The sequence below is a fragment of the Schistocerca cancellata genome, chromosome 2 (assembly GCF_023864275.1).
Source record: "Schistocerca cancellata isolate TAMUIC-IGC-003103 chromosome 2, iqSchCanc2.1, whole genome shotgun sequence".
Taxonomy (NCBI): domain Eukaryota; kingdom Metazoa; phylum Arthropoda; class Insecta; order Orthoptera; family Acrididae; genus Schistocerca; species Schistocerca cancellata.
In genome coordinates this window covers 625,002,235-625,029,563 of record NC_064627.1, presented here as the reverse complement: position 1 = coordinate 625,029,563, position 27,329 = coordinate 625,002,235, and the positions used below count along the sequence as shown (strand labels likewise).

Below are 27,329 nucleotides of genomic sequence, written 5' to 3'. Positions count from 1 at the left end.
GGAGATAAATAAATACCATCAAAGTTCCATCCAGTTTTACTTTTGTCAGCATTCTCAAAAATTTTAGAAAAGGTTATATCTGTTATGGTGTCAGGGTGGTGCAATAGTTATTGACACAATAATATGTCTGGAAGATGTCTTAGAATAATGAGTTAGGTGGCGGGCCACGGGCGAAGCCTCAGTGGTGTATGCAGACCCTGGACAGCAGGGCTTACCTCAGCAAAACACACAGCAGCATGTGGGCACTGGCCAGTGTGAGGATGCAAGGGAGGAAGGCAGCCAAAGTAGAAGTGTACCAGTAGTGTCTTGGTGAGCATATGGCTGTGACCCATGGCAGAGTGCAAGTGTGACAGTCATTCACAGCTTGCTAAAGGTCAGGTGCAGGACACATCAAGCCATCGACTGTGAATCGAGGACCCCTTGGCAGTACCCAGGAGTCACTTGATAACAGTCTGCAAGAGGTTCCAGCTCAGTTGGATGGTGCAAGTTCAGGCCCTGGCAGCATTAAGCCTAGGTGCAGCCCATAGATCAGTGGATAATGGAGGCAGTGATTAGTTGTTGATGAGACAGGATGACACATATCAGGTTGATGGCTGAAGTGGAGTTGTTCTTGGTGCAGACAGCAGCTAAAAACAAGTACTGCTAGATCCAAATAGCTAGTTTTTATGCCAGTTCCACCAGCTATGTTTCAACTGGGGTTTGCCTCCAGTCTCATAGGAAGGCACACACAGTGCAGTGTTAGGCCCTGGAATGTGGTAACCTCACTCATTTGAGTGCCAAACTTGTTGTCTTGAACCAGATTGGCTTAGCAGTATTCTGGTCTTGGCAGCCAAATTTCGAAGGCAGCACTCTGGCCATCCTGGTAACAGGTTCTGTAGCCTGCTAGGAGATTCAGTCCACTGAATCATAGGCTGCAACTAAATCTATGGATTACTTAAACATTACATTGCACATTTTACATTTTCTTTTGAAACCAATTTATAATCATTTCAATTGATTTCCCATTAGCCTAGTCCAATCCACAATGTCCGATGACTGCTATCTTTATGACTTATTACACTCTATGTGCGACCCACTTGTTGGTATACAGTAGGCAGAGAGTTCAGTAGGATGGGTGGTTTTCCATTGTAAATACACTCCTGGAAATGGAAAAAAGAACACATTGACACCGGTGTGTCAGACCCACCATACTTGCTCCGGACACTGCGAGAGGGCTGTACAAGCAATGATCACACGCACGGCACAGCGGACACACCAGGAACCGCGGTGTTGGCCGTCGAATGGCGCTAGCTGCGCAGCATTTGTGCACCGCCGCCGTCAGTGTCAGCCAGTTTGCCGTGGCATACGGAGCTCCATCGCAGTCTTTAACACTGGTAGCATGCCGCGACAGCATGGATGTGAACCGTATGTGCAGTTGACGGACTTTGAGCGAGGGCATATAGTGGGCATGCGGGAGGCCGGGTGGACGTATCGCCGAATTGCTCAACACGTGGGGCGTGAGGTCTCCACAGTACATCGATGTTGTCGCCAGTGGTCGGCGGAAGGTGCACGTGCCCATCGACCTGGGACCGGACCGCAGCGACGCACGGATGCACGCCAAGACCGTAGGATCCTACGCAGTGCCGTAGGGGACCACACCGCCACTTCCCAGCAAATTAGGGACACTGTTGCTCCTGGGGTATCGGCGAGGACCATTCGCAACCGTCTCCATGAAGCTGGGCTACGGTCCCGCACACCGTTAGGCCGTCTTCCGCTCACGCCCCAACATCGTGCAGCTCGCCTCCAGTGGTGTCGCGACAGGCGTGAATGGAGGGACGAATGGAGACGTGTCGTCTTCACCGATAAGAGTCGCTTCTGCCTTGGTGCCAATGATGGTCGTATGTGTGTTTGGCGCCGTGCAGGTGAGCGCCACAATCAGGACTGCATACGACCAAGGCACACAGGGCCAACACCCGCCATCATGGTGTGGGGAGCGATCTCCTACACTGGCCGTACACCACTGGTGATCGTCGAGGGGACACTGAATAGTGCACGGTACATCCAAACCGTCATCGAATCCATCGTTCTACCATTCGTAGACCGGCAAGGGAACGTGCTGTTCCAACAGGACAATGCATGTCCGCATGTATCCCGTGCCACCCAACGTGCTCTAGAAGGTGTAAGTCAACTACCCTGGCCAGCAAGATCTCCGGATCTGTCCCCCATTGAGCATGTTTGGGACTGGATGAAGCGTCGTCTCACGCGGTCTGCACGTCCAGCACGAACGCTGGTCCAACTGAGGCGCCAGGTGGAAATGGCATGGCAAGCCGTTCCACAGGACTACATCCAGCATCTCTACGATCGTCTCCATGGGAGAATAGCAGCCTGCATTGCTGCGAAAGGTGGATATACACTGTACTAGTGCCGACATTGTGCATGCTCTGTTGCCTGTGTCTATATGCCTGTGGTTCTGTCAGTGTGATCATGTGATGTATCTGACCCCAGGAATGTGTCAATAAAGTTTCCCCTTCCTGGGACAATGAATTCACGGTGTTCTTATTTCAATTTCCAGGAGTGTAGATACGGCCTGCTCAAACGAAAACCAGGATCAAGATGGTATTCAAAGATAAAATCCCTATCATAAAGATTTTGTCGTGTTATCCAATGCAGTACTGTTGTTTATGTTGAAACGTTTGCTCCCCTTCTTCACTGCAATAAGCTCATTCAGAGAGCGTATAGGTTGGGATCCAAGGTATTGTCTGGGAAGGCCATGTTCTTAGGAGGTAATATTTCCAAATGTTTGTGGAACATGTACAGTAGTGGATATGTCAGGTTCAGAACCTTACCCTATGTCATAACTGCTGCAGCTGTAACAAATCTGTTCGAAATTGCAATTGTGGCAAAAATTCTGACATTGAAAGAGATTATTTGATTTAGACAAGAAATCTCAAAATTTGTCATTACAGTTGTCTCTCATAGACATCAAGAATGCATGGTCATGGGGATATCTTTTGATCACTTTAGCCTCCACCACTCAAAGATAACTTTGAGACAAATGCATATGTTTAGTGCTAGAACAGTTTCCAAGCATTGCACTTTAGTAATAAGTTCTGCAGTGACACATGTATAGTTCAGTTCATTGTTTATACATGTCTTAGTTTGGTGTAACTCGGAGTAATCAGCTTCCTGCTGCTGCTGCTGCTGAAGTAGTCATTGTCCCGGTCCACTTCATCTGCTAACTGGATCAAGTTACGTGAATACCATGAAATAATCCAGGTACCAAGATGTTTTGTAGTAGTTTATTTATGACAAACTGCACCACTTTTTCTTAGTGGGAGCCCACTCCACATAACAGGCTACATAGTCACAATACTGTATTACAACAATTAGATTATTGCGCAGACATGCGATACAGTGGTTGCATCTCAAAACTGTCTCCAACTGAGCACCTCTGAGCCTTGTGCTCGTCCTATTTATACATTTTTAACAATGAAGGCAACACAACTACAGTCCAAATTTATAAAATTAACAATTAAAAGTTGAACATTAATATGAGTAACTATCCACAAAACCTTGCTTATTTTATGCTGAAACTGGCATATACAATAAAAAAGATTTTTACATAGTACATACATCATATTTTATAAAATACTGAAAAACAACAATGCTAACCTAATTTTTCTTAATTGTGGCTTCATTACTGAAAGCAAAATATTGCAAACGTATATTTGGCAAACATGACAAATCTGTTGGTAAGTGAGATGCTGACCTTTGGTCTGAAAAGACAACACAGTTTTACGAGGTGCATTTCAAATTCTAAGGCCTCCAATTTTTTTTCTCCGGACTGGAAAGAGATAGAAACATGCACATTGTTTTAAAATGAGGCCGCGTTCATTGTCAATACGTCACAGAGATGGCAGCACCGTATGGCTGATGGAATTTTACCACCAGCGGCAAGAATGTAAACTGTTTTAAATACTTAAAATGGTGACGTTTTCCTTACTTGAACAGCGTGCAATCATTCGTTTTCTGAATTTGCGTGGTGTGAAACCAATTGAAATTCATCGACAGTTGAAGGAGACAGGTGGTGATGGAGCTATGGATGTGTCAAAAGTGCGTTTGTGGGTGCGACAGTTTAAAGGCAGAACATCGTGTGACAACAAATCGAAAAAACCTCAGGCTCGCACAAGCTGTTCTGACAACATGATCGAGAAAGTGGAGAGAATTGTTTTGGGGGATTGCCAAATGACTGTTGAACAGATCGCCTCCAGAGTTAGCATTTCTGTGGGTTTTGTGCACACAATCCTGCATGACAACCTGAAAATGCGAAAAGTGTCATCCAGGTGGGTGCCACGAATGCTGACGGACGACCACATGGCTGCCCGTGTGGCATGTTGCCAAGCAATGTTGATGCGCAACAACAGCATGAATGGGACTTTCTTTTCGTCGGTTGCGACAATGGGTGAGACGTGGATGCCATTTTTCAATCCAGGAACAAAGTGCCAGTCAGCTCAATGGAAGCACACAGATTCACCGCCACCAAAAAAATTTCGGGTAACCACCAGTGCTGAAAAAATGATGGTGTCCATGTTCTGGGACAGCGAGGGCATAATCCTTACCCATTGCATTCCAAAGGGCACTACGCTAACAGGTGCATCCTACGAAAATGTTTTGAAGAACAAATTCCTTCCTGCACTGCAACAAAAATGTCCGGGAAGGGCTGCGCATGTGCTGTTTCACCAAGACAACGCACCCACACATCGAGCTAATGTTATGCAACAGTTTCTTCATGATAACAACTTTGAAGTGATTCCTCATGCTCCCGTCCGCCACTCGTGGTCTCGCGGTAGCGTTCTCGCTTCCCGAGCACGGGGTCCCGGGTTCGATTCCCGGCGGGGTCAGGGATTTTCACCTGCCTCGAGATGACTGGGTGTTTGTGTCGTCCTCATCATTTCATCATCATCCAGGAAAGTGGCGACATTGGACTGAGCAAAGATTGGATAATTGTACGGGTGCTGATAACCACGCAGTTGAGCGCCCCACAAACCAAACATCATCATCATCATCATCCTCATGCTCCCTATTCACCTGACCTGGCTCCTAGTGACTTTTGGCTTTTTCCAACAATGAAAGACATTCTCCGTGGCCGCACATTCACCAGCCGTGCTGCTATTGCCTCAGCAATTTTCCAGTGGTCAAAACAGACTCCTAAAGAAGCCTTCGCTGCTGCCATGGAATCATGGTGTCAGCTTTGTGAAAATGTGTACGTCTGCAGGGCGATTACGCCGAGAAGTAACGCCAGTTTCATCGATTTCGGGTGAGTAGTTAATTAGAAAAAAAATCGGAGGCCTTAGAACTTGAATGCACCTCGTAGTAAAATGTGGTGCAGTGTGATCTGTACACCATGAGCACCACACGTTGCAGGGTCCTCTTGCCGGTGGAAGAAGCCATGCAGCATAAGTCTGTGGCCCATGCAAAGGCAAGTGAGGATGACCTCATCCCGCCTGCATGGCTGGAAGGAGGTACTCCATGGCTGCATTGCGGATGTAACAAGATGCAGCTGTCCAGCTGTTCTTCATCTGTACCTGAACAGCAAGGCGAGAGCATGCAAGAGGATGGCATGCTGAGCTAACTGAGGTTCATGAAGTGTCTCCTTGGCTGCTGTATCCAGCTTTTCATTTCCTACAATAACCATATGCCCTGGCACCCAGCGGAGAAACACCTCCCCCCCCCCCCCCCCCCCCCCACACTCACCAGCTTTCGTAGTCAGAGGAGGGCATCCTGGGCACACTGGGCTGCTGTATGTGCTGGGCACAAGCACTGCAGGGAGCAAAGGGCTCTCAGGGAATTGGAACAGATACAGAATTTAGCACTCAAAACACATCTCATCTAATCCAGTGCTTGCAAGATTGTGTCTAGCTGCATGTTGAAGACAGTAAAGTCTTGTGGCAGTCAGATCTTGAGGATATGCTCAGGGTAAACAACAGAGTGACTGATGTAATCCACCTGTTTATATCTGTCCATATATATACAGCTAAAGAGTTGTAGTGCTCAATTAAAAAGTCATAAAACAATATACTAAAAACATATACAGGAATGCAATCTCTCCTGTACAGCACTAAATCTAAAATCACTCTGGGCCTCTGCAATAACCAGGGTAACAGGTGATTTTCAGTTAAAACCCTCGATTCAAGGTTGTACTTGCTCCATGCCAAGTGACGCCAACACTCATTGCATATGTATCCCAAATGGCCTTGTTACTTGTGGAAAATTGGAGGAAAGGCATTCCACAGACAGCCATGGAACTTGGTACACAGATGAATTTAGAGCAGTGAGGAGGCACCATGATGAGCTGTCACCATATGGTGAGTGGCAGTTCCCGACCGTTAGCACATAGACTGGGTATGGGGCACATCCTATAAGCACCTTGGCCAACTGGTGGGTAGGTCAATAATCTTCAGATAAATGAGCCTCACAGATCCATATACTGTGCATCTTTAGTCTAGCTATGATCACATGAAAGTCATATAAAACAGGAGCAGACTCACATTGTTCTCTCTACAAGACCTGTGGATAAGGCATTTTAAGATATTCAGTGCTTTCTGAGTTCTGGCTAGCTATGATCACATGAAAGTCATATAAAACTGCAGCAGACTCACATTTTCTTTCCACAAGACCTGTGGCTAAGGCATTTTAAGTTATTCAGTTCTTTATGAGTTCTGGCTTTCATGTCTCTCAGGTGTGGTAGCCATGACAATTTGGTGGAAAACATGATGCCCAGAAACCTCAGTGAGTCTTTGAAATGTAGAATGGTGTCCCTCTTATCCAAGTAAAGTAAATTAAAAGTACAATGAGAATGATTAAAATGAACACGCTCACATTTATCTGCAGAAAATTGAAAACCATCATTGCAGCCCAATCCTCTAACTTCTGAACTGTAGGCTGTGACTGATGAGTCACTGTTGCAACACTGGAGGAGGAGCAGAAAACTGCAAAATCACCCACAAATAAGTAGCACTATACAGGACTCCTTATCATAGATACGATACTGGTTATGACTATGGCTAAGAGGGTAACACTTAAAACACTGCCCTGAGGAACACCATTCCCCTGCTCAAAACAATCCAACAGTGTGTCACTTACAAGGGACCAAAATAACTACTGAGACAGGAAAGACTGTACACAGATGAGGGAGGTGGCCATGAAATCCCCACTGATGGAGTTGTGCAAGAATACTGTCTTCAGGTAGTATCAAACACCTTACTTTAGAATATAAAGAGACAATGATGTTTACTCTGGAAAGCCTACTGAATAGCTGCCTCTTGTGAGGTTAGGTTGTTGACAGTGCACTAAAATCTCTGGAATCCTCACCAAGAATGTCTAAGGAGTTGCCTGGTCTCTAAAATCCTGACCAGATGATGGGTAACCATTCACTCCAGAGTCTTTCCTACATGGTTTATTTAAGTAACACTGTGGCAACTACTGGGACATGTGCAGTCTTTTCATGGTTTGAGGAGAGGCACCAAAATTGCCTCTGTCCACGAGTTGGGAAACTGGCCTGATTGCCATATCAAATTAAAACAATCAAGGAGGATTTCCTGTGACACTCTTGAGAAAAGTCAAAGCATGCAGTACTGGATTTGGTCATGACTAGGTGCAGTATCAGGAGTCTCAGACAGTGCAAGTCCAGCTCCCACATGGAGAAAGGTCAGTTGTACAACTCAGAATTGTTGAATATGACATCCAACATGCCCTTGTCTACAGTCACATGATAGCAGTAGAGCGCCAGATCCTGACTGGCTTTGGCAGTAGTTGTTGCAAAATACTCTGCCATTGTCTGAGTGATGCCTCTGGGCATTGTCTGGAGATTCTCCTGTTTCAACACTGCCACTATTGGTAAATGACTGTGTCTGCTGGAAACCCTGCTGATGGCTTCCCTTTCTTCCGTAGAACAAGTAGAATGGTTGATGGAGCCCAGAAATGCTTGCTATGACCAGTTCTTACTCTGTTCATGTAATGCTCCATCTAGTAGGTGGATCCACAGTAGGAAGTGGTCATTGGAATGGAGGTCATCAGTTGCTTCCCACTGAGCAGAGTATGCAAGGGCTGGAGAACAGAAAGAGAGGTCGATGGCTGAAGCTGACCCAGTAGTAGCCACAAAATGAGTGGGACCACCTATTTTGACACCTATTTTGAATATCCACAGCTCCTGAGACATCATGAGGTCCTTCAAGACTAACCCCAAGGGCAAGTATAGTTCGAGGTCCATAATATTTATGAGTTTTCAACTCACCCACTAGGAGAAATGGGCAGGGGAATTATTCTATAAGATATGTGAGAATCTTAGTGCACACGACATCCTGTGGAGGTAAGTGTCATATGCAGATAGTGATCTTCTGACCCAAATGAACTGCAATGGCTGCAGCTTGTAGGTCAGCAACCAATAAGAGAGCAGAGGAGTGGTGTGTGTTACTGACAAACATAGCAAACCCTCCCTTGGCCATCATTGCAATGGAGGGTATAACTCGGTAGTACAGGGGCATCAGGTGCTTTAAAATGAGCTTCCTGCAAACACAAGCACAGGGGTAATTCCTGTGTTATGAGCATCAGTTACTCCACGTGTCCTGAACCCATTAATATTCCACTTAGTATGGGAGCCATTTATCAAGGGGATTACACTTTTATCCTACATTTCTACCAGAGTGGGAAGCATGTAGTGGGTGGAGGCTCATTTGGGATGAGATCAGTGGCCTGACATCGAGGTCCATCGCCTCCAAAGACAAATTGTGGGAAACATCAGAGAGAGTGATATTATCGACCTTGTCAGACTGCTTACTTCCTGTCCCCATCAGTTGCTGGCTCTTTGCCTTGGATTTTGATTTTTTTTTGTCTGGGAAGGCTTTGAAGTGACAACTGTGGAGCAGATCGTGGCAGTGCTGGACAGTAGACAAGACGGAACCTGTGGAGGGGCAGGGAGCTTTGCAGTGTTGGCAACCATGGCATTTTATGATGCTCCGGGAGGAGGTAGGGGCTTCAAAGTAACTGGAGCAGCTCAATTGCATTGAAAAAAAGCAGGTAGTAATGCTGCCACTAACAATCTCCATTTGTGTAGCAACAACAGTCTTCTGGAATGACTGTTTAAGAACAGAAGCAAATGGGGTAGCAAACTTGGGGGCCTGCATGGCCCTACAGATCTTCTTGGCCTTACCATATAGAATGTGCTTGTTTTAATTTCCTGTATCTCTCTTTCTTCAGGGAAGAAACTGCAGACCCTACTTCAGACAGAGTGATCCACAGAGTAGTTTACACATTTGGATGAGATGAACAACAGACTGTGTTGTGGGTAGCCTGATGACATTGACCACAACTGGCTTTTCCCTTGCAATCAAAATTAATGTGCCCAAAGCACTGGCATTAAAAAAGTGCATTGGACTGGGTATGTAAGACTGCAAGCTTGGGTGAAGAAAACCTGCCTCGACATGCTATGGAAGTTCTGTAGTGTTCAAAGTCAGTACAAATGAGTTTGATCTCACTAGATCACCATCCACCCTTTTTGTTATTCTTTGCACATCAACAGTGTCTTCTTGGGTGCATTCAGCTTTCAGTTCTCCTCAGGGAATGTCAACCAGATCCCTGTATGTCACAACACCTTTGATGTAGTACAACGTGTTGTGCTATTCAGTTTCTGTTGCATACTCCCTGAGGCACTGAGCTTTCTGGAGGTTCTTTGCTTGTCAGGAACCAGGCTGGAGAACCAACAGCAAAAGGTACCCTCTTTCCTCTTAACTGTTATAAATACATTCTGTACAGCAGCATATGTTTTTTTGCTAATACCCTAAGTATTCCAAAAAATCTTTGAGTCAGGAGGACTCCACAAGTCCTCTTGTTGGACTGGGTGCTGATACCCATCAGCAGCCCACCCATTCCACTGGGGGAGAAGGAGAAAATTTTGAGGGTTCCATCTCAGTGCCACGAGCAGCTAAGAAAATAAAAAACCACCTAGACAGAGCTCTGCATCCCTAGGTAAAACTTATACAATTAAGGAATGGCAGGTTCCCAAGAGGTTGCCCACTAACCACTCCAACTCAAGAGCCATGCATCCATTGGTGTGCAGCACACCTAGAGAGTGAGGACTTATTTATAGAGGTTTTTAACATCCTCATGATCTAGGCAGTCAAGCCAAGATCCTCACTCCCTTTGATATACAATGTTTTGCCATTATGCCTTACAGTGGTCACTAAAGTATGCTCAGAAATTACAGCGACAGAGGTGCATACCAGTACCAAGATCTGGAACCCCAGTGCTGCCAAGCTCATAACCAGCAAACAAATGCTGAGTCCCTGAGGGCAAACTCCATTCCCATCATGTGACATTCACTACAAAACACAACAAAAGAAATTCCCTAGATCACTACATTAACAAGACATCTGCTACATCCCAAAACCTTTAACCTACCAGAATAAAGCTCATCCACACATCATAACACCTAAATTAACATTGTACCTGTCAAACTACATATGATTATTGATCTATAGTTATATGGCAATGTAACCATCCCCCTGTAAATACGCATCTGACTATTGATCTATAGCCATATGGCAATGTAACCACCCCCATGCTATGAGACCTCTGTATAGTCCCAAGCAAAATACATACCCATACATAAAAATGAAACTCCTCATAAAGGAATGCATTTAAATTGCTAAGAAACACTTAATTATTTGTACAACATCTATTCCCTAGACTCTCTCTACCATGGCATATGACATGAGATACATAAAAAGAAATATGCCTAATAAACCTTTAAAAAATCTCAATAAGCTATCACTTCCATGGCCTTAAAGTATAAGGCAATTCACGCATAGTTTTGTGGGTGTGGTCTGTCCTGCCTTCCTCTTACTATATCTCCCCAGTTTTTTGAGCGATGTGCCACTAATGAATCTCAACCCAAAAAGGATGGATACATCTGACATGTATGACCTTTATACACATCGGCAGGTGACGAATTTCTTCCTTTTCATCCTTTGGAGTGTACAAGCTTCTTAACATCACCCATTACCATACAGAGTACTCTGACAGCTTTCCATGGCACTGTCCCATCCATTTCTGATGTTTGAGTATTGGCTTAGTATTCACTTTCTGTACCCACTTCCATACCTCTTGCAATGTATTCATGAAATTTTGCACTGGTTCATCATATTTCCCCACTTTATGTTTAATTATCTCAAATAGTGATAGTATTTTCCAGGCCATAAATTACTTCCTGTGGTGGTAGGTCAGTGTCTTCATGGACCTTAGAATTATATGCTGTGATAATGTATGGGAAAAGAGTATCCCAGTCACTGTGATGGCTATTCACACAGTGGCTTAGCATTTTTCCTATTGCTTCAAGCACAAACTCCATTCTTCCATTTGCCTGTGGTTATAAATGTCTTGTCCTCAACTTAAGAATATCAATAGATGGCACAATATCAATTTTGACATAAAACTGGCTTTCTCAACTGTGATTAATGTGTCCAGAACACCAAACTTTAGTAACCAATTGTTCACCATTGCCTGTGCTACCGTGTCAGCTTGCTGATTTGGCATTTCTACCATTCCCACAGAACACAAAAATGATCTATTATGGTCAGAATATAGCAGTGCCCTACTGTTTTGTCAAAAAGGTCCTAACATGAGCATGCCAATCATTCAAAAAGACATACTTTCTTTCAGTAACCTTTACAGTGGAAGACACTGATACTCAGCTCAGCCTGCTGCACATCTGGTACACAACTTTTAATGTATTGTTCCACATCTTATCAGCATGTACACCACCAGTAATTTTTGGCTGCTTACTGTCCCACAATTCTACAGCCCCCATGAATGGGTAATATGTGATCATGAGCATGTTGAAACTCTTGTTCTTGCAACCTGAGTGGGACCACAACATGCAAACCAAGTTCTGTTGTCTTGCACAAAACTTTGTCATTCATAATGAACTGGGGCTGTATTACAAATAGTTTGCATCCCTGGACAGCAGCTTGTGTTTTTTTGCCGTTCTACCAGGGAGTGACCTACACTCTGTCACACATGTACTTTTATACTAAGGCCATGTAAACATGTACAATCCTGTGATTTTTACCAGGTTTATGGATTATACTGAAATTCAGTTCACCTAGCTTAAGTGCCCACTGTGTTAATCTACTAGATGGATCCTTTATCTCATATAACCATTTCAGTGTCATGTGTTCTACTGTTAGCTTAGACTTCTGATCATATAGACAACAATAGAAATATGTTGTATCATAAATGAGGCTTAACATTTCCTTGTCCACCATAGAGTAGTTCCTTTCTGCCGTATTTTTTTGTGTAAGCAGTCAAATGTTCCTTCCTCTTTACTTCCTGTCACACAGCCCAGTGCTTAACTACTTGCATTATGTGATAATGTGAACTCTTTTTGTAATTCAGAAAGATCAATATGGGGCAAGTTGATCAACCATTCTTTCAGTTTTGCCTCCACATTCCAGTGCCTAATGGAACTTTATGCCTTTCTGCAGTAAGTGTATTAGAGGACATTCTATTTCTGCAAACCTCAGGACAATTTTCCTATAATAATTCTCTAACCCTGAACAGCTGCAGTTCCTTCCTCATCTGAGGTGTTTGAAAGCTTTGTATGGTATCCACCAATGTAGGATCTGTTCATATCCCAGCATGACTAATTACATGTCCCAAGTAATTCACCTCTTATAGCACATTGTGTATAATGTCTAAAACATCCCTTAATCATCATAAATTCTTTTCCATATATTTTACAAGAAAAATGACATTGACCAGATACACCATTCACTGCTTTTGTTTCATTCCTCTCAAAACTTCAGCCACCAAACACAATGAAACATGACTGGGACAATCTTCAATCGAAATGGCTTATGCCAATATTGATAGTGACCACAAGAAACCATAAATGCTGTTTTCATCCGGTCCTCCAGTGCTGCCTCTAGCTGATGATAGCTACTACATAGGTCCATTGTGAAGAAATACCAACATTGCCCCAAATTGTCCAGAGATTCTATTATATTTGTGACTGGATATGCATCCATAATTGTGTGATTATTGAGGTACCTATAGCCACAGCAAAACCTATGTTTCTTCTTTCCATCTGAGTTCTTCTTTGGCATAATCACAAGAAATGTACCAGGCTGCTACTTTCCTCAGTAACACTGTCCCAAATTTGCTAGTTAATTGACTCCTCCATCACAGTATGTAGGTGATGAGGTACACAATATGGTTTGTGATAGAGAAGTGATTCACTACCAGTTGAGACTATGTTGCATCACTGGGGTCACTAACTATTATTATTAAATTATGATTTTTCAGCTGTGTAAAATATTTTGAGGTGCCCCCCCCCCCCCCCCCCCAAGGTGGGATACAACGCATCCCCAAATAAGGACATTGTGTTCAAATCGGTGCAGTATAAGTCAAAAAGTCAAAATATTTTATGTGATTTTATTTCACTAAAATACATAAATTACACAAAGCTTACTTATATACATAAATTATGGTTTTACACTTGTGAAGAATGATAATCAAAGAAACAATTTTTTTTCTATCCAGACATACGTGAAAGTTACATTTTACACAATAAAATTTGGTTTTTCCTGTGCAACTCGATTTCTTGCAACTGTCAAATGTTTTTTTGTCACCAACCACTGCAAGATGACCAACGTTGTCCAAATGAACATCAGCTTCTGGACAAACTTCTGCATTTGCTCACTTTGAAGCACTTGGAATGGCATTGGACTCTCACTAGTGGGAGCTGGCAGGTGGCTTTTCTATTTTTGTCAGTACTTTGGCCACATTTTCCCTAAAGTGAAGCAAATGAAGGGTATTATTTTAGGAACACCTAATTCTGATGCATTTTTCTTGTACCCAATCCATGCAATTGACGCATGCAATATCAACTGCATGAACAAACATGTGAAGTATCCGCTTTTGTGATCTGATGAATGTGTGATAAATTGTGATCAGAAAATCCATCTTGTCAACCCCTCCCATATGTTGATTGTAAACTTGAATAACTTCTGGCCAGTTGATTTCAACATATTTCTTTTCAGTTTCATCCCATCTCTTACACAAATCTTTGTGTCCAATTCCCACAAAATTTGACACCGTTACCACAGGCTTATTGTCATACCATTTTGTTACTGTAACTTCTCCATCTTCACTTATCAATTCTCCAGCAGAGCCTCTACCACATTTTGTCATGTCTTTGTCACTTGAAAATGGTGGGTTCTTGGAGTGTTTTTGGCGCACCGTGTTTATTGCTTACATATTCTTATTTCTCAAGTTCTGCAGGAGACTATAATTTGGGAAATAATGATTGAAAATGAGAAGCACATTTATTTCATTGATTCTTTCTGCTAATTTCACCACTTCTGATGTACCAAGACCAAAAATTTTTAACATTGCTGGATCAAGTTCTGTCATTGAGGCTTGATATATTATAAAATCAAATGTTTGACCACTTGTTCCACAGAGTGCAAATATTTTATTCCCCATGGTTTCGGTAGCCCTTTACATACTGTTTTACATGCAGTAATCCCTTGAAAGGCATCATTTGCTCATTGACACTAAGATGTTCTTCTGTTGGTAAACTCAGCAACCGTTGTCTTATGGAATTGTATATTGGTCTGACTTTCCAAACTCGATCATTTTTATCAGGATCACTTGTTGTGTCAACACAGTAAAAGTTCTGTCTCAGTTTTAGGAAATGGTTAACTGACATAGTGTCTGCTATTTGGGAAATACGTAGCTGCGGCTCCCAGTAACATCGAATACTGGAGTATTTCAAGTTTCCCATCAGAATGTGAACTTCTATAAGTGAAGGTATTTCTTTTTCTGTCATAGGAGCAAAATTACCTACACTTCTGTATACTTCATAAATATTTGTGCAAAGCCCGCTAAATGCCCAATAGGCATGGCTGTCGTCCTGCATATCCGGATGCAAAGCACGTGAACAGACATCAGACTAACCAATCTAGACATTCAAAGCCACCTTTTGGTCTGTTATGATTAAATGGATACTTTTCTTATTCAACTTTAGGCTGGGTATGCTGTAACAAATTTGTATGCTACAATAACATTCTCACTGCCAATGCATTGTCGTTTGGGTGGGATGAGTGTTTCGTGATTATCTCAGTGTACTTATCATGCAGTTAGTGGGCTTTTCATCTAGGCTACTCAGCTTACATTATACTGTATGATATAAAATGTCTAACATTACCTCCATCATTGTTCTCTTGTTCAACATTATTGCCAGGGTCATCAGATAGATTGTCAGTTTCAGAGGGATTAAGGAGCTCTATAACTTTTTATTCTTCTTCTGTAAGTGGCCTCCGTCTGTCTTGGGGCATTGTGAAATCACCATAAGATGACTAAAAAGACAGTGAAATAATGTCCTAAATATCTATGCCATTATAACCTTTCAATCACAATGTCCTCATTTGGAGACATGTATAAAGTTATGTCACTTACCTTCCATCCTGAAAGACACCTTTAGTTTTCACCTTCAAGACTGCACCTTTCTATGCACAGATAAATTTTCTTACCTAAACTCAGAAGATATCATCCGGCTGATAGGAGGTACAAAGATTACTGGGAAGCGCCCATGTGATTGCACATTCAGTTTTGTTTTGTGGTACCACAGATTGACAGGAGATATCAACAGTGTTCTCAGATAAACTCTCTGCTTGTGATAATATGAGGACAATAATCACAAATGGTAAAATTTATGAATTTTAATATACTAAGCATTTATTTAGTAGCCCTATGTCTTTATATGAGGATGCAATGACTGAAAGGGTTAAACAGGTCTGCATATTTCAATAACAATTCCTCCATTGCTCCTTCCTCCATTCCTTTTAAATGTTTCTCTTTTCCATGTAATGCAGTAACACGAGTGGCATGCAGGGCCTGTCCATGGATAAGATTACTAAATAATACTTCCCAATATATTTAATACTTGATAAATTATCTTTTTCAAATCAACAGTCAGTTCATGGAACTAGAACTAGAAATAAGAATAACCTTCGAAGTCACTTACTTTCATCCAGTAAGGTGTCCATTTCAGGAACACACATTTCGATTCATTCCTGAGAGCAATAAATACTAATTACTGACAAAGCATACTTTAAGAGGAGCCTATAGACTTTGGTGCCAGCTCCTTCTGCTTTCTTAGTAGAACCGACTGATGTGAACTTATTATAATAATATCAAATCATGTGAGTATTAAGTAAAAATTAACTGCAGTACAGCGGTTGAACACTAGACTCGCATTCGGGAGGACGACGGTTCAATCCTGCGTCCAGCCATCCTGATTTAGGTTTTCCGTGATTTCCCTAAATCGCTCCAGGCAAATGCCAGGATGGTTCCTTTCAAAGGGCATGCCCGACTTCCTTCCCTGTCCTTCCCTAATCTGATGAGACCGATGACCTCGCTGTCTGGTCTCCTTCCCCAAAACAGCCCAACCCTTAACTTCTGTACATCTTCAGTACAGTAATGTGACCAATGTAAAGAAGCAGTTAGCCTCCATAGCCAAGGTTACTAACTCTTGCATTGTGGCAGTGCTCAACTTGAAGGTAGGCTGGTTCAAATCCTGGTAGTGGATGAAATTTTCACTGCCAGTATTTGGCACCAGGGAGAAGAGAACTGGTGGCATAAAGTTCTTATCACTAGTCTTTGCACCAATGTTCTTAATTAAATTTCAAACCTCTCTGCAGTGTCTTGTGAACTGAGTGCATATGACACTGTTGATGGTGACACATCTGTTGGATGGTGATGTTAAGCTTGCAGCTCCCTTGGTGCTATTCCAGAGGAGTGGGCTATATGCTAGCACTGGGTTTCTCTCACTCCCTTCTCTCATCATCATCATCATCATTATCATCATCATCATTATCATACAACACAAATCTAATACTACACTACATATTTGCTTCCATTACACTCACCTACACTCCACAAACACACATATGACAGAACTCTTGCACATCAGTAAGGAAAGGGGTTGACATTTGTGGAGAAAAAAGCCCTGTCTGAGAGGTGACTGAATCCATCCCATGGGATACCTCACCCCACAATTCCATGCAGTATTTTCTCTCTGATAGTTCATGATTAGAGTAGTCTAACAATTACTATATCCACCTCAATGAACAAGTTTTGTGATAAGCCTTTTATTACCTTTGAAATGAAAATGTGTTTAAGACATTGTGACTAATTCTACATCCTTGAGGATCATTTTACTTGGGATCTCTAGTAGGTACATTAACATATGTCTTTTTATGTAAATATGTATTGTGTATTCTTGTTTCATGACATGTTCTACATCCTTGAGAATCTCATCACTGCGCATCTATGCAATGAAAAGTACGTATAATGTAATCAAACTGGAGTGCTTCAACTGGCAGTCATTTCTGCTAAGATGTATTGGGAGGTATGGTGCTCCTTACAAACTGAGCAGTCACACTGTCATGTAAATGGACATGATTATGGAGTTGAAGTTGTATGAAATTGTAGATACATAGATGAGTTATATGTGAAACATATATTGTGTTTTTTGCACATTTTTTGTGACTTAAGCAGTAGTCTATTTTTAATATTAACTTAGTCAAGAACCCCATACAAGGACTATCTTCATTGATAATGGATGCAACTAAAAGAAATAACAATAGTTTTAGATGTTTTGTATCTTTGAAATGGTGAATACAATCAGTTCAAGTAGTCTTCTTCTTGCCATACTTTCTCAGGAAGCAGCTCAACTGCAGAGTTAAGAAAGACTGACATTTTGAAATATAGATTGCTTTAATCTCTTTACTGCGTATTAAGTTCCTCAACTTAGTTCCCACAAATAGAGAACATCTTAATTGGTCTTATTGCTTTTGGCAGTGGATCCCTACCATATTTGATCACTGAACTAATTATGATAGTCTAATATGTTTGGTAAAAATAGTGTCATGCTCCATTACATTATGGTCTCTTCACACCTCCGTCCGCCCCCCTCCAAGAACCATGGACCTTGCCGCTGGTGGGGAGGCTTGCGTGCCTCAGCAATTCTGATAGCCGTACCATAGGTTCAACCACATGGAGTGGTATCTGTTGAGAGGCCAGACAAACGTGTGGTTCCTCAAGAGAGGCAGCAGCATTTTCAGTAGCTGCAAGGGCAACAGTCTGGATGGATGACTGATCTGGCCTTGTAACATTAACCAAAACGGCCTTGCTGTGCTGGTATTGCGAACGGCTGAAAGCAAGGGGAAATTACAGCCATAATTTTTCCTGAGGGCTTGCAGTTTTACTGTATGGTTAAATGATGGATGGCGTCCTCATGGGTAAAATATTCTGGTGGTAAGATAGTCCCCCATTCAGATCTCTGGGCGGGGACTACTCAGGAAGATGTTGTTATCAGGAGCAACAAGATTGGTGTTCAACGGATCAGAGTGTGGAATGTCAGATCCCTTAATTGGGTAGGTAGGTTAGAAAATTTAAAAAGGGAAATGGATAGGTTAAAGTCAGATATAATAGGAATTAGTGAAGTTCACTGGCAGGAGGAACAAGACTTCTGGTCAGGTGAATAAAGGGTTATAAATAGAAAATAAAATAGGGGTAGGTTTAGTAATTAACAAAAAAAAATAATTAAAATAAAAAATATAAATAAAAAAAATAAAATAGAAGTGCTGGTAAGCTACTGGGAACAGCATAGTGAATGCATTATTGTAGCCAAGATAGACACAAAGCCCATGCCTACCACAGCGGTACAAGTGCGTATGCCAACTAGCTCCAAAGACAATGAAGAGACTGAAGAAATGTGTGGTGAAATAAAAGAAATTATCCAGATAGTAAAGGGAGATGAAAATTTAATAGTCATGGGGGACTGGAATTTGGTAGTACAAAAAGGAAGAGAAGGAAAAGTTGTAGGTTAATTTGGAATGCAGGTAAGGAATGAAAGAGGAAGCCACCTGGTAGAATTTTGCACGGAGCATAACTTAATCATAGCTAACACTTGGTCTAAAAATCATGAAAGAAGGTTGTATGCGTGGAAGAGGTCTGGAGACACTGGAAGGCTCCATATAGATTATATAATGGTAAGACAGAGCTTTAGGAACCAGGTTTTAAATTGTAAGACATTTCCAGGGGCACAAGTGGTCTCTGACAACAATGTATTGGTTATGAACTGTGGATTAAAATGAAGAAACTGTGAAAAGGTGGGGATTTAAGGAGTAGGGATCTGGATAAACTGAAAGAACTAGAGGTTGTAGAGAGTTTCAGAGAGAGCATTAGGGAACGATTGACAAGAATGGGGGAAAGAAATACAGTAGAAGAAGAATGGGTAGCTTTGAGAAGTGAAATAGTGAAGGCAACGGAGGATCAAGTAGGTGAAAGGACAAGGGCTAGTAGAAATCCTTGGCTAACAGAGGAGACATTTAACTTAATTGTGAAAGGAGAAAATATAAAAATGCAGTAAATGAATTAGGCAAAATGGAATACAAATGTCTCAAAATGAGATCAGCAGGAAGTGCAAACTGGCTAAGCAGGGATGGCTAGAGGGCAAATGTAAGGATGTAGAGGCATATATCAGTAGGGGTAAAATAGATACTACCTACAGGAAAATTAAAGAGACCTTTGGAGAAAAGATAACCACTTGTACAAACGTCAAGAGCTGAGATGGAAAACCAGTTTTAAGCAAAGAAGTAAAAGCAGAAAGTTGGGAGTATACGAAGGGTTTATACAAGGGCGATGTACTTGAGGGCGATATTATGGAAATGGAAGAGGACATAGATGAAGATGAAATAGGAGACATGATACTGCATGATGAATTTGACAGAGCACTGAGAGACACAAGGCCCTGGGAGTAGACAGCATTCCATTAGAACTACTGATAGTGTTGGGAGAGACAGCCCAGACAAAACTCTACCATCTGGTGAGCAAGATGTGTGAGACAGGTGAAATACACTCAGACTTCAAGAAGAATATAATAATTCCAATTCCAAAGAAAGCAGGTGTTGACAGGTGTGAAAATTACTGAACTATCAGTTTAATAAGTCACAGCTACAAAATACTGACATGAATTCTTTACAGATGAATGGAAAACTGGTAGAAGCCTACCTCAGGGAGGATGAGTTTGGATTCCTTAGAAGTGTTGGAAAACACAAGACAATACTGACCCTACGACTTATCTTAGAAGACAAATTGAGGAAAGGCAAACCTACATTTCTAGCTTTTGTAGACTTATAGAAAGCTTTTGACAATGTTGATTGGAATATTCTATTTCAAATTCTGAAGATGACAGGGGTCAAATACAGGGAGCAAAAGGCTATTTACAATTTGTACAGAAACCAGATGGCAGTGAAAAGAGTCGAGAGGCATGTAAGGGAAGCAGTGGTTGGGAAAGGAGTGAGACACGGTTTTAGCCTATCCCCTATGTTATTCCATCTGTATACTGAGCAAGCAGTAAAGGAAAAAAAAATCTGGAGTCGGAATTACAATCCATGGAAAGAAACAAAAACTTCGAGGTTTTTTGATGACATTGTAATTCTGTCAGAGACAGCAAAGGACCTGGAAGAGCAGTTTAATGGAATGGACAGTGTCTTGAAAGGAGGATATAAGGTGAACATCAACAAAAACAAAATGAGGATAATGGAATATAGTCGAATTAAATCAAGTGATGCTGAGGAAGGATGTCAAGGAAAGCATTTCTGAAGAAGAGAAATTTATTAGTATTGAGTATAGATTCAAGTGTCAGACAATCATTTCTGAAAGTATTTGTATGGAGTATAGCCATGTATGGAAGAGAAACATGGATGATAACTAGTTTAGACAAGAAGAGAATAGAAGCTTTCAAAATCTGGTGCTACAGAAGAATGCTGAAGATTGGACGGGTAGATCATGTAACTAATGAGGTGGTACTGAACAGAATTGGGGAGAAGAGGAATTTGTGGCACAACTTGACTAGAAGAAGAGGTCAGTTTGTAGGAGATGTTTTGAGGTATTAAGGGATCATCATGCTAGTGTTGGAGGGCAGCGTGGAGGGTAAAAACCATAGAGGGAGACCAGGAGATGAATATAATAAGCAAATTCAGAAGGATGAATGTTGCAGTAGTTACTTGGAGCTGAAGAAGCTTGCACAGGATAGAGTAGCATGGAGAGCTGCATCAAACCAGTCTCTGGACTTGAAGACCACAACAGCAACAACAATCCTCACATTCCTCTTGGCAAAAAACCTTATATGTGTGTTTTCTATCAACTTCAAGAAGTTCTATAATTTTCAATGTGATAGGGTCTGCAGCTGTGATGAATTTGAATTCAAAAAATTCAAGAAGTAACATCAGTTTTGCAATATGTTTTATTTTGCAAAATAAGTCTCCAAGTTTGATGGTCATGTCAGATTAGCTTTCCTCAACCTCTTGACAAATTTACAGCTTCAGCTTGTCATGACCAGTGTTGTCAGTGCAGACTGCACATTGTTTTGAAATTTCCTGACAGATTGAAGCTGTGTGCTGGACTAGCCCATGAGGGGCATATCAGAAGCATGAGGTATTAGGGTTTCTTCCAGTTCCATTTATGTATTGAACATAGGAAGAATGATTGTTTGAATGCCTCTTTGAATACAATAATTATTCTAATATTATCCTCATAATCCCAATGTGAGCAATACATATGGGTTGTAGTATAGTCCTAGAATCATCATTTAAAGTCAGTTCTTGAAATATTGGTAATAGACTTTCTCAGGATAGTTTATGTCTATTCTCAAGGGTCTTCCAATTCGGTTCCTTCAGTATCTCTGTGACTCTCTCCCACAGATCAGACAAATGTGTGACCATTCATGCTGCCCTTCTCTGTAAACAGTCAGTATCCCCTCTTAGTCCTATTTGGTACAGTTCTTTTCACCATTTTGAAATCTTATCAATATCTGACTGAATATTTATGAAGCTTCTTTCAGACAGCACTTTACCATACATAATTGCACCACCTGCAAAAAGTCTGAGGTTACTATTAATACTGTCTCCAAGGTCATTGATATACAAACTGAACAGCAAGGGCCCCAACACACTTGCCAGGGGCACATTTGAAGTTATTTCTACATCTGATGATGACTCTCCATACAAGATAACATGCTGTGTTCTCCCTACTGAAAGGTCTTCAATCTAGCATACATTTTACTTGAATCTCCATGCGATCATAGTTTTGAAAATAAGCATAAGCACAGGCATGGTTAAATCAGGTGCTGGTTTCAAAGAAGTGACGAGAAACATTGTAAAATATAACTATGACAAGCAGGACAGTGTTGTAATTTGCACTGGAGCTAAAGACATTTACGAAAACAATGCTATGAAAATGTATAAGCAGCTCTTGAGTGTTTTGCTAGTACTGTCAAATACAAACATTTTACTGGTGAACTTTACCAACAGGCATGATTTACCTGAATGTTCATGTGTGAATAAGGAAATTCACAGAATTAATGTGAAACTTAAAAGTAGTTGTAGGCTATTCAGTAATGTGAAATTAATTGACTCAAGCACACTTGATAGAGAATGTTTTACAAAACATGGGCTTCACCTTAACAGAAATGGGAAGGCCAGGTTAGGAAACTTAATAAGGGAGAAATTAAATGCATTTCCAAAGTGACAGACACTGAACTGGGATGGTATAAATCTCCAGTAGCAGAAACACCAGCACAAACAGCAGCTGCATGCAAATGGACTGTCCAAAAAACAGTAGCAACAGAGGAACCTACTACTGAACCAACATTAGCAGCAGCAGCAGAACTAACATCAGAAGCAATAGTTACAGCATCAAAAACCAACCAACCAGAATCATTAGCACTCACAGCAACATCAGAAGCAGTAGTTCCAACATCAATAACCAAGCAACCAGAATCACTGGCATTCACTGCAACAGCACACAGCAGCAGCAGTGGTAATAGGAGCAGTCATCACGCCAGAAGAAGGCAGCCACCCTTGAGAAGCCAGGATTTTTGCTGGGCAAAACAGTGAACAACAGCACATAACAGGGAAACAGCTAAATGTTTGCAAGCAGAGGAATCTACAACAAGGTATGAAATCTTGTAACAGTGTAAGAGAAAATGCATCAACAGAGTGTAAAGTCACAGGTCAGTCGGATTGTTCAAATCAGCTAAGAATTATGAGTCTCAACATTCAGTGTCTTAAAAACAAGTACCTTGAACTTGAGGTAGCAGCAAATAGTGACCATATGGATTGTTTATGTGTTATGGAACATTGGTGCAGGGACAGTGAACTAAACAGCATAAACTTAAGCCAATATAAACTTGCCAGTCAGTACTGTAGGCAAAATGCCAAAGGTGGTGGTGTATGCATTTATCTAAATCCTAAGCTTAAATTTAAGTTAAGATACGAGGCTAAACCATTAATCATAGAAAAGGATTTTGAAGCAGTAGCCATTCAGTTATATAGTTTAAAGAAGAAAATAATTGTTGCAGCAAGTTACAGATCACCATCTGGAGATACTGATGTCTTTCTTAAGAATTTGGAAGAAATGCTCAACATTTTATCAAATGAGAACTCTACCATAATTCTTTGTGGTGACTTTAATATTAATCTATTGGTCCACGGTTCAGTAAAAAACAAGTTTTTAGACATACTAAAAAGCTTCAACATGTTCCCCCACATATCAGTTCCCACTAGAACAACAGATTCCAGTGAAAGCCTAATAGATAACATCTTCTCAAATGTGGTCACACATGAAGTTGCAGTTACAAATGTGAATATAGGATTATCAGATCACAATGCACTAACCTTTAATCTCACTGCAACTCCCAAGGAGTAGGAAAATAAAAAGGAGTACAAATGATTTTTCTCTACTGAAAATTGTAATCAGTTCAAAAATAATTTAAAAAATGCAGTTTGGTCAGAGGTCTTGGCACAAACAATCACAAATGATGCTTACAATACATTTGTTTCCACTTTTATGACATACTTTGAAATGTGTTTCCCAAAAAAGCTTTTGAGTTATGGATCATCTGGATCCAAAGGGACCTGGATTACACCCGGAATTAAAAAAATCAAGTGAAACCACAAAATTACTAAGTTTAAAGTTAAAAACATGTCATGATCAGCAGTTTGTTGAGTATGTGAGGACATACAAAAATACTTACCGCAAAGTAATAGCAAAAGCAAAATTATTAAGTAATGATAGATTAATAAGGCAGGCTAGTAACCAGTCCAGAATTTTGTGGAAAATGGTAAAAAAAGAAACTGGGGGTCAAACTAAAGAACAGGAAATCAATCTTAAAAATAATGAAAATATCCCCATAGAGAAAGATGCCATGGCAAACTATGTAAACAATTATTTTGTAAATATTCCCCTTACTTTAAGTAGTAAATTTAAGCAACAACTAACAGTGGCGACTCCAATGGTAAATACCAGCATGATGGCAATCCCAACAGATGAGCATGAAGTTCTAAAAGTCATTAAATGCTTGAAATCCAAAATGTCCTCTGGGTTGGATGATATACCTATATCAATAATTAAGAAAATTGCTCCACGTGTTGTCAAACCTATAGCGCACATAGCAAACTTGTGTCTTAGTGAAGGGATATTTCCAGATAAACTTAAAATCTCTAAAGTGATACCTCTATACAAAAATGGTGACAGACATAAAAAAGAAAATTACCGTCCTATATCTCTCCTCCCAGCCTTCTCCAAAATGCTTGAGGAATTAATGAAAATCAGGGTTACAAAATATCTAGAAAAACATAAACTAATAAATAACAGTCAGCATGGTTTTCGAGCAGGGCACAGTACAGAAACAGCCATATTGGACTACACAACAGAAATAGTAAGAAATTTGGAGTCAAATAAACAGGTTGTTGGAATTAATCTAGATTTATCCAAGGCCTTCGATACTGTGAACCATGTAATAGTACTAGGGAAACTTGAAGCAATAGGCATCAGGGGTACTGTTAAAAAATGGTTTGAATCTTATCTGCAAAACACGTCCCAAGTTGTTGAGCTGAAGTCATCCAACAATCTTCACAATTTTAAACTCATATCTGAACCAAAACAAATTGAAATAGGTGTTCCTTGCCAGCCGGGTTGGGCGAGCGGTTCTAGGCACTACAGTCTGGAACCACGCGACCGCTACGGTTGCAGGTTCGAATCCTGCTTCGGGCATGGATGTGTATGATGCCCTTAGGTTAGTTAGGTTTAAGTAGTTCTAAGTTCTAGGGGACTGATGACCTCTGATGTTAAGTCCCATAGTGCTCAGAGCCATTAGAACCAAATAGGTGTTCCACAGGGCAGCATTCTGGGCCCATTGTTATTTCTAATTTATATCAATGATATACAGGCTCCAGACAGCTCAGCCAAAATTCTACTATTTGCAGATGACACGAGTATCCTAATTAGTGATATAAAAGAATCATTGTGTACTACACAGAAAAAATGCTCTCATACATACAGTCATGGTTTTATTCAAATAAGATGACATTAAATACAAAGAAAACAAACTTTATACAGTATGGAAGCAAGTGTCAAGGGGAAAATATGTGCCTTATGCTGGATATCAAACAAATAGAAAAAGTGTGCACCACAAAGTTTCTGGGAATGTGAATTGACCAAGATTTAAACTGGAATGAACACAGTGTATATCTTACTCAGAAACTTAGCTCAGCATGTTTTGCCTTAAGAATAATATACAAGGTATGTAGCAAGGAATGTATTAGTGTGGTGTACTTTAGTTATTTCCAATCAGTTGCAAGCTATGGCATAGGTTTTTGGGGAAAAACCAGGTCAAGACTAAATGACATTTTAATTATGCAAAAAAGAGCTATTTGTATCATGACACACAGCCCAACACAAACTCACTGTAGACCTTCATTCAGACAACTAAAGATACTGACAATACCATCAATATATATTTTTAAATGCCTGGAAATGATCAGTAAAAATAAATGCAATCTCCAAACCAACTCAAGCTACCATGATCACAATACAAGGCATTGTAAAGACTTCCACATTCCCTATGTAGCAAAAACTAGAAGTCAGAAACATGCTAGCCACTTAGGAATAAAGCTTTTAAATACACTTCCATCTCAAATTAAAGAACTGAAAGGCAAAAATAATTTCAAGTGTGAAGTAAAAAAATACTTGATGGAAAAATGCTACTACAGTGTAAATGAATACCTGTCTCAGACTGTGGATTGAAACCTGAACTTATTTTTAAAAAAATTTAAACTAATTTAATTATGTTTCCAACTTCATAATTATGGTACTTATGAAAAATCTGTTAAATATCTGTAATACGTTTCGTGTATAAGGCGTAGTTCATGACCTATAATTGTTTATCATGAGCACATACTTTTGTTTTTGTGTAATAAGTTCTTGTACACTACTTATGTACTATGTGTATGTAATTTGTTTTGATGTTTGTATATGTTTGTCCATTTATTATGTGTATGTGTTGTTACGTGTTACGTGTAATCAAATGACAAATCCTATATCACATGTGTGATCTATTGGATACTAAATAAATAAATTAAATAAATAAACTGAGTCAAATGCTTTTTGGAATTCTTGCACAATTAGCAAGAAAGTGTTAATGTTATAATAATAATATTAATAATAATAATAACTTTAAATAGCCAGAATGTATCCATATAAACATTGTTTTATTTTTTTAGTTGTCTATAAGTGTTCTATGTTTGTTCTGTTGATGCGTTCCACATCGTAATATTTATCATGAATTTTTTTTATGGGAACAAGTAATTATCTAACTGTGCTCATTTTCTCATGTATAATATTAAAGTTTCTTCTATTGTAACTCTACTAAATTATATGGTCAGTACATAGAGCATCATTTCTGTGTTTCAGCCAGGAAGTAGGTCCAATGCTTTGGTGTCTGCTCTTGATGTTTTTCCAACTATTGCTGCAGTCTGCAACATCTCACTACCAACAGACAGATATTTTGATGGTATTGACGTTCAAGGTATCCTAACAGGAGAGTCGGAGCAAGCTCATGAGGTATAGACAATTTTCTTCAACTACAATTTCACAATTTTGTAAAATATTCACTTCAAATATTTACCTAACTCTTACTTCTGTCTGATGGGCAAGGATCAGACTTTGTGTACTTGAGAAACTTGAACAAAAGCTTTTGAGAAACTTGAAAGAAAGCTTATGTTATTCCTGAGGAATCATGTTGGGTATATTTAGAGACACAGTGGATGTAAATGTAGAATCTGGATGCTTGGATTGTGCAGTGACCTGGCAGATACATTTATGTATTCATTCCAGTTGAACATTTTGACTGCACTCATTCTCAGGAAAGACCTCAACTAGAG

The 27,329-nt window shown here is 40.5% G+C and overlaps 1 protein-coding gene across 5 annotated transcripts in view; it reads left to right on the top strand.

Annotated features, from left to right (window-relative positions):
* Nucleotides 1–27,329, top strand: part of LOC126147433 (arylsulfatase G-like) — a 130,704-nt gene that overhangs the window by 85,625 nt on the left and 17,750 nt on the right. For all 5 annotated transcript variants that reach the window (XM_049915697.1, XM_049915692.1, XM_049915693.1 and 2 more), the window contains one exon: nt 26,860–27,009. In XM_049915697.1, coding sequence (XP_049771654.1) covers nt 26,860–27,009 — 150 coding nt within the window. The remainder of the gene's footprint in view (nt 1–26,859; nt 27,010–27,329) is intronic.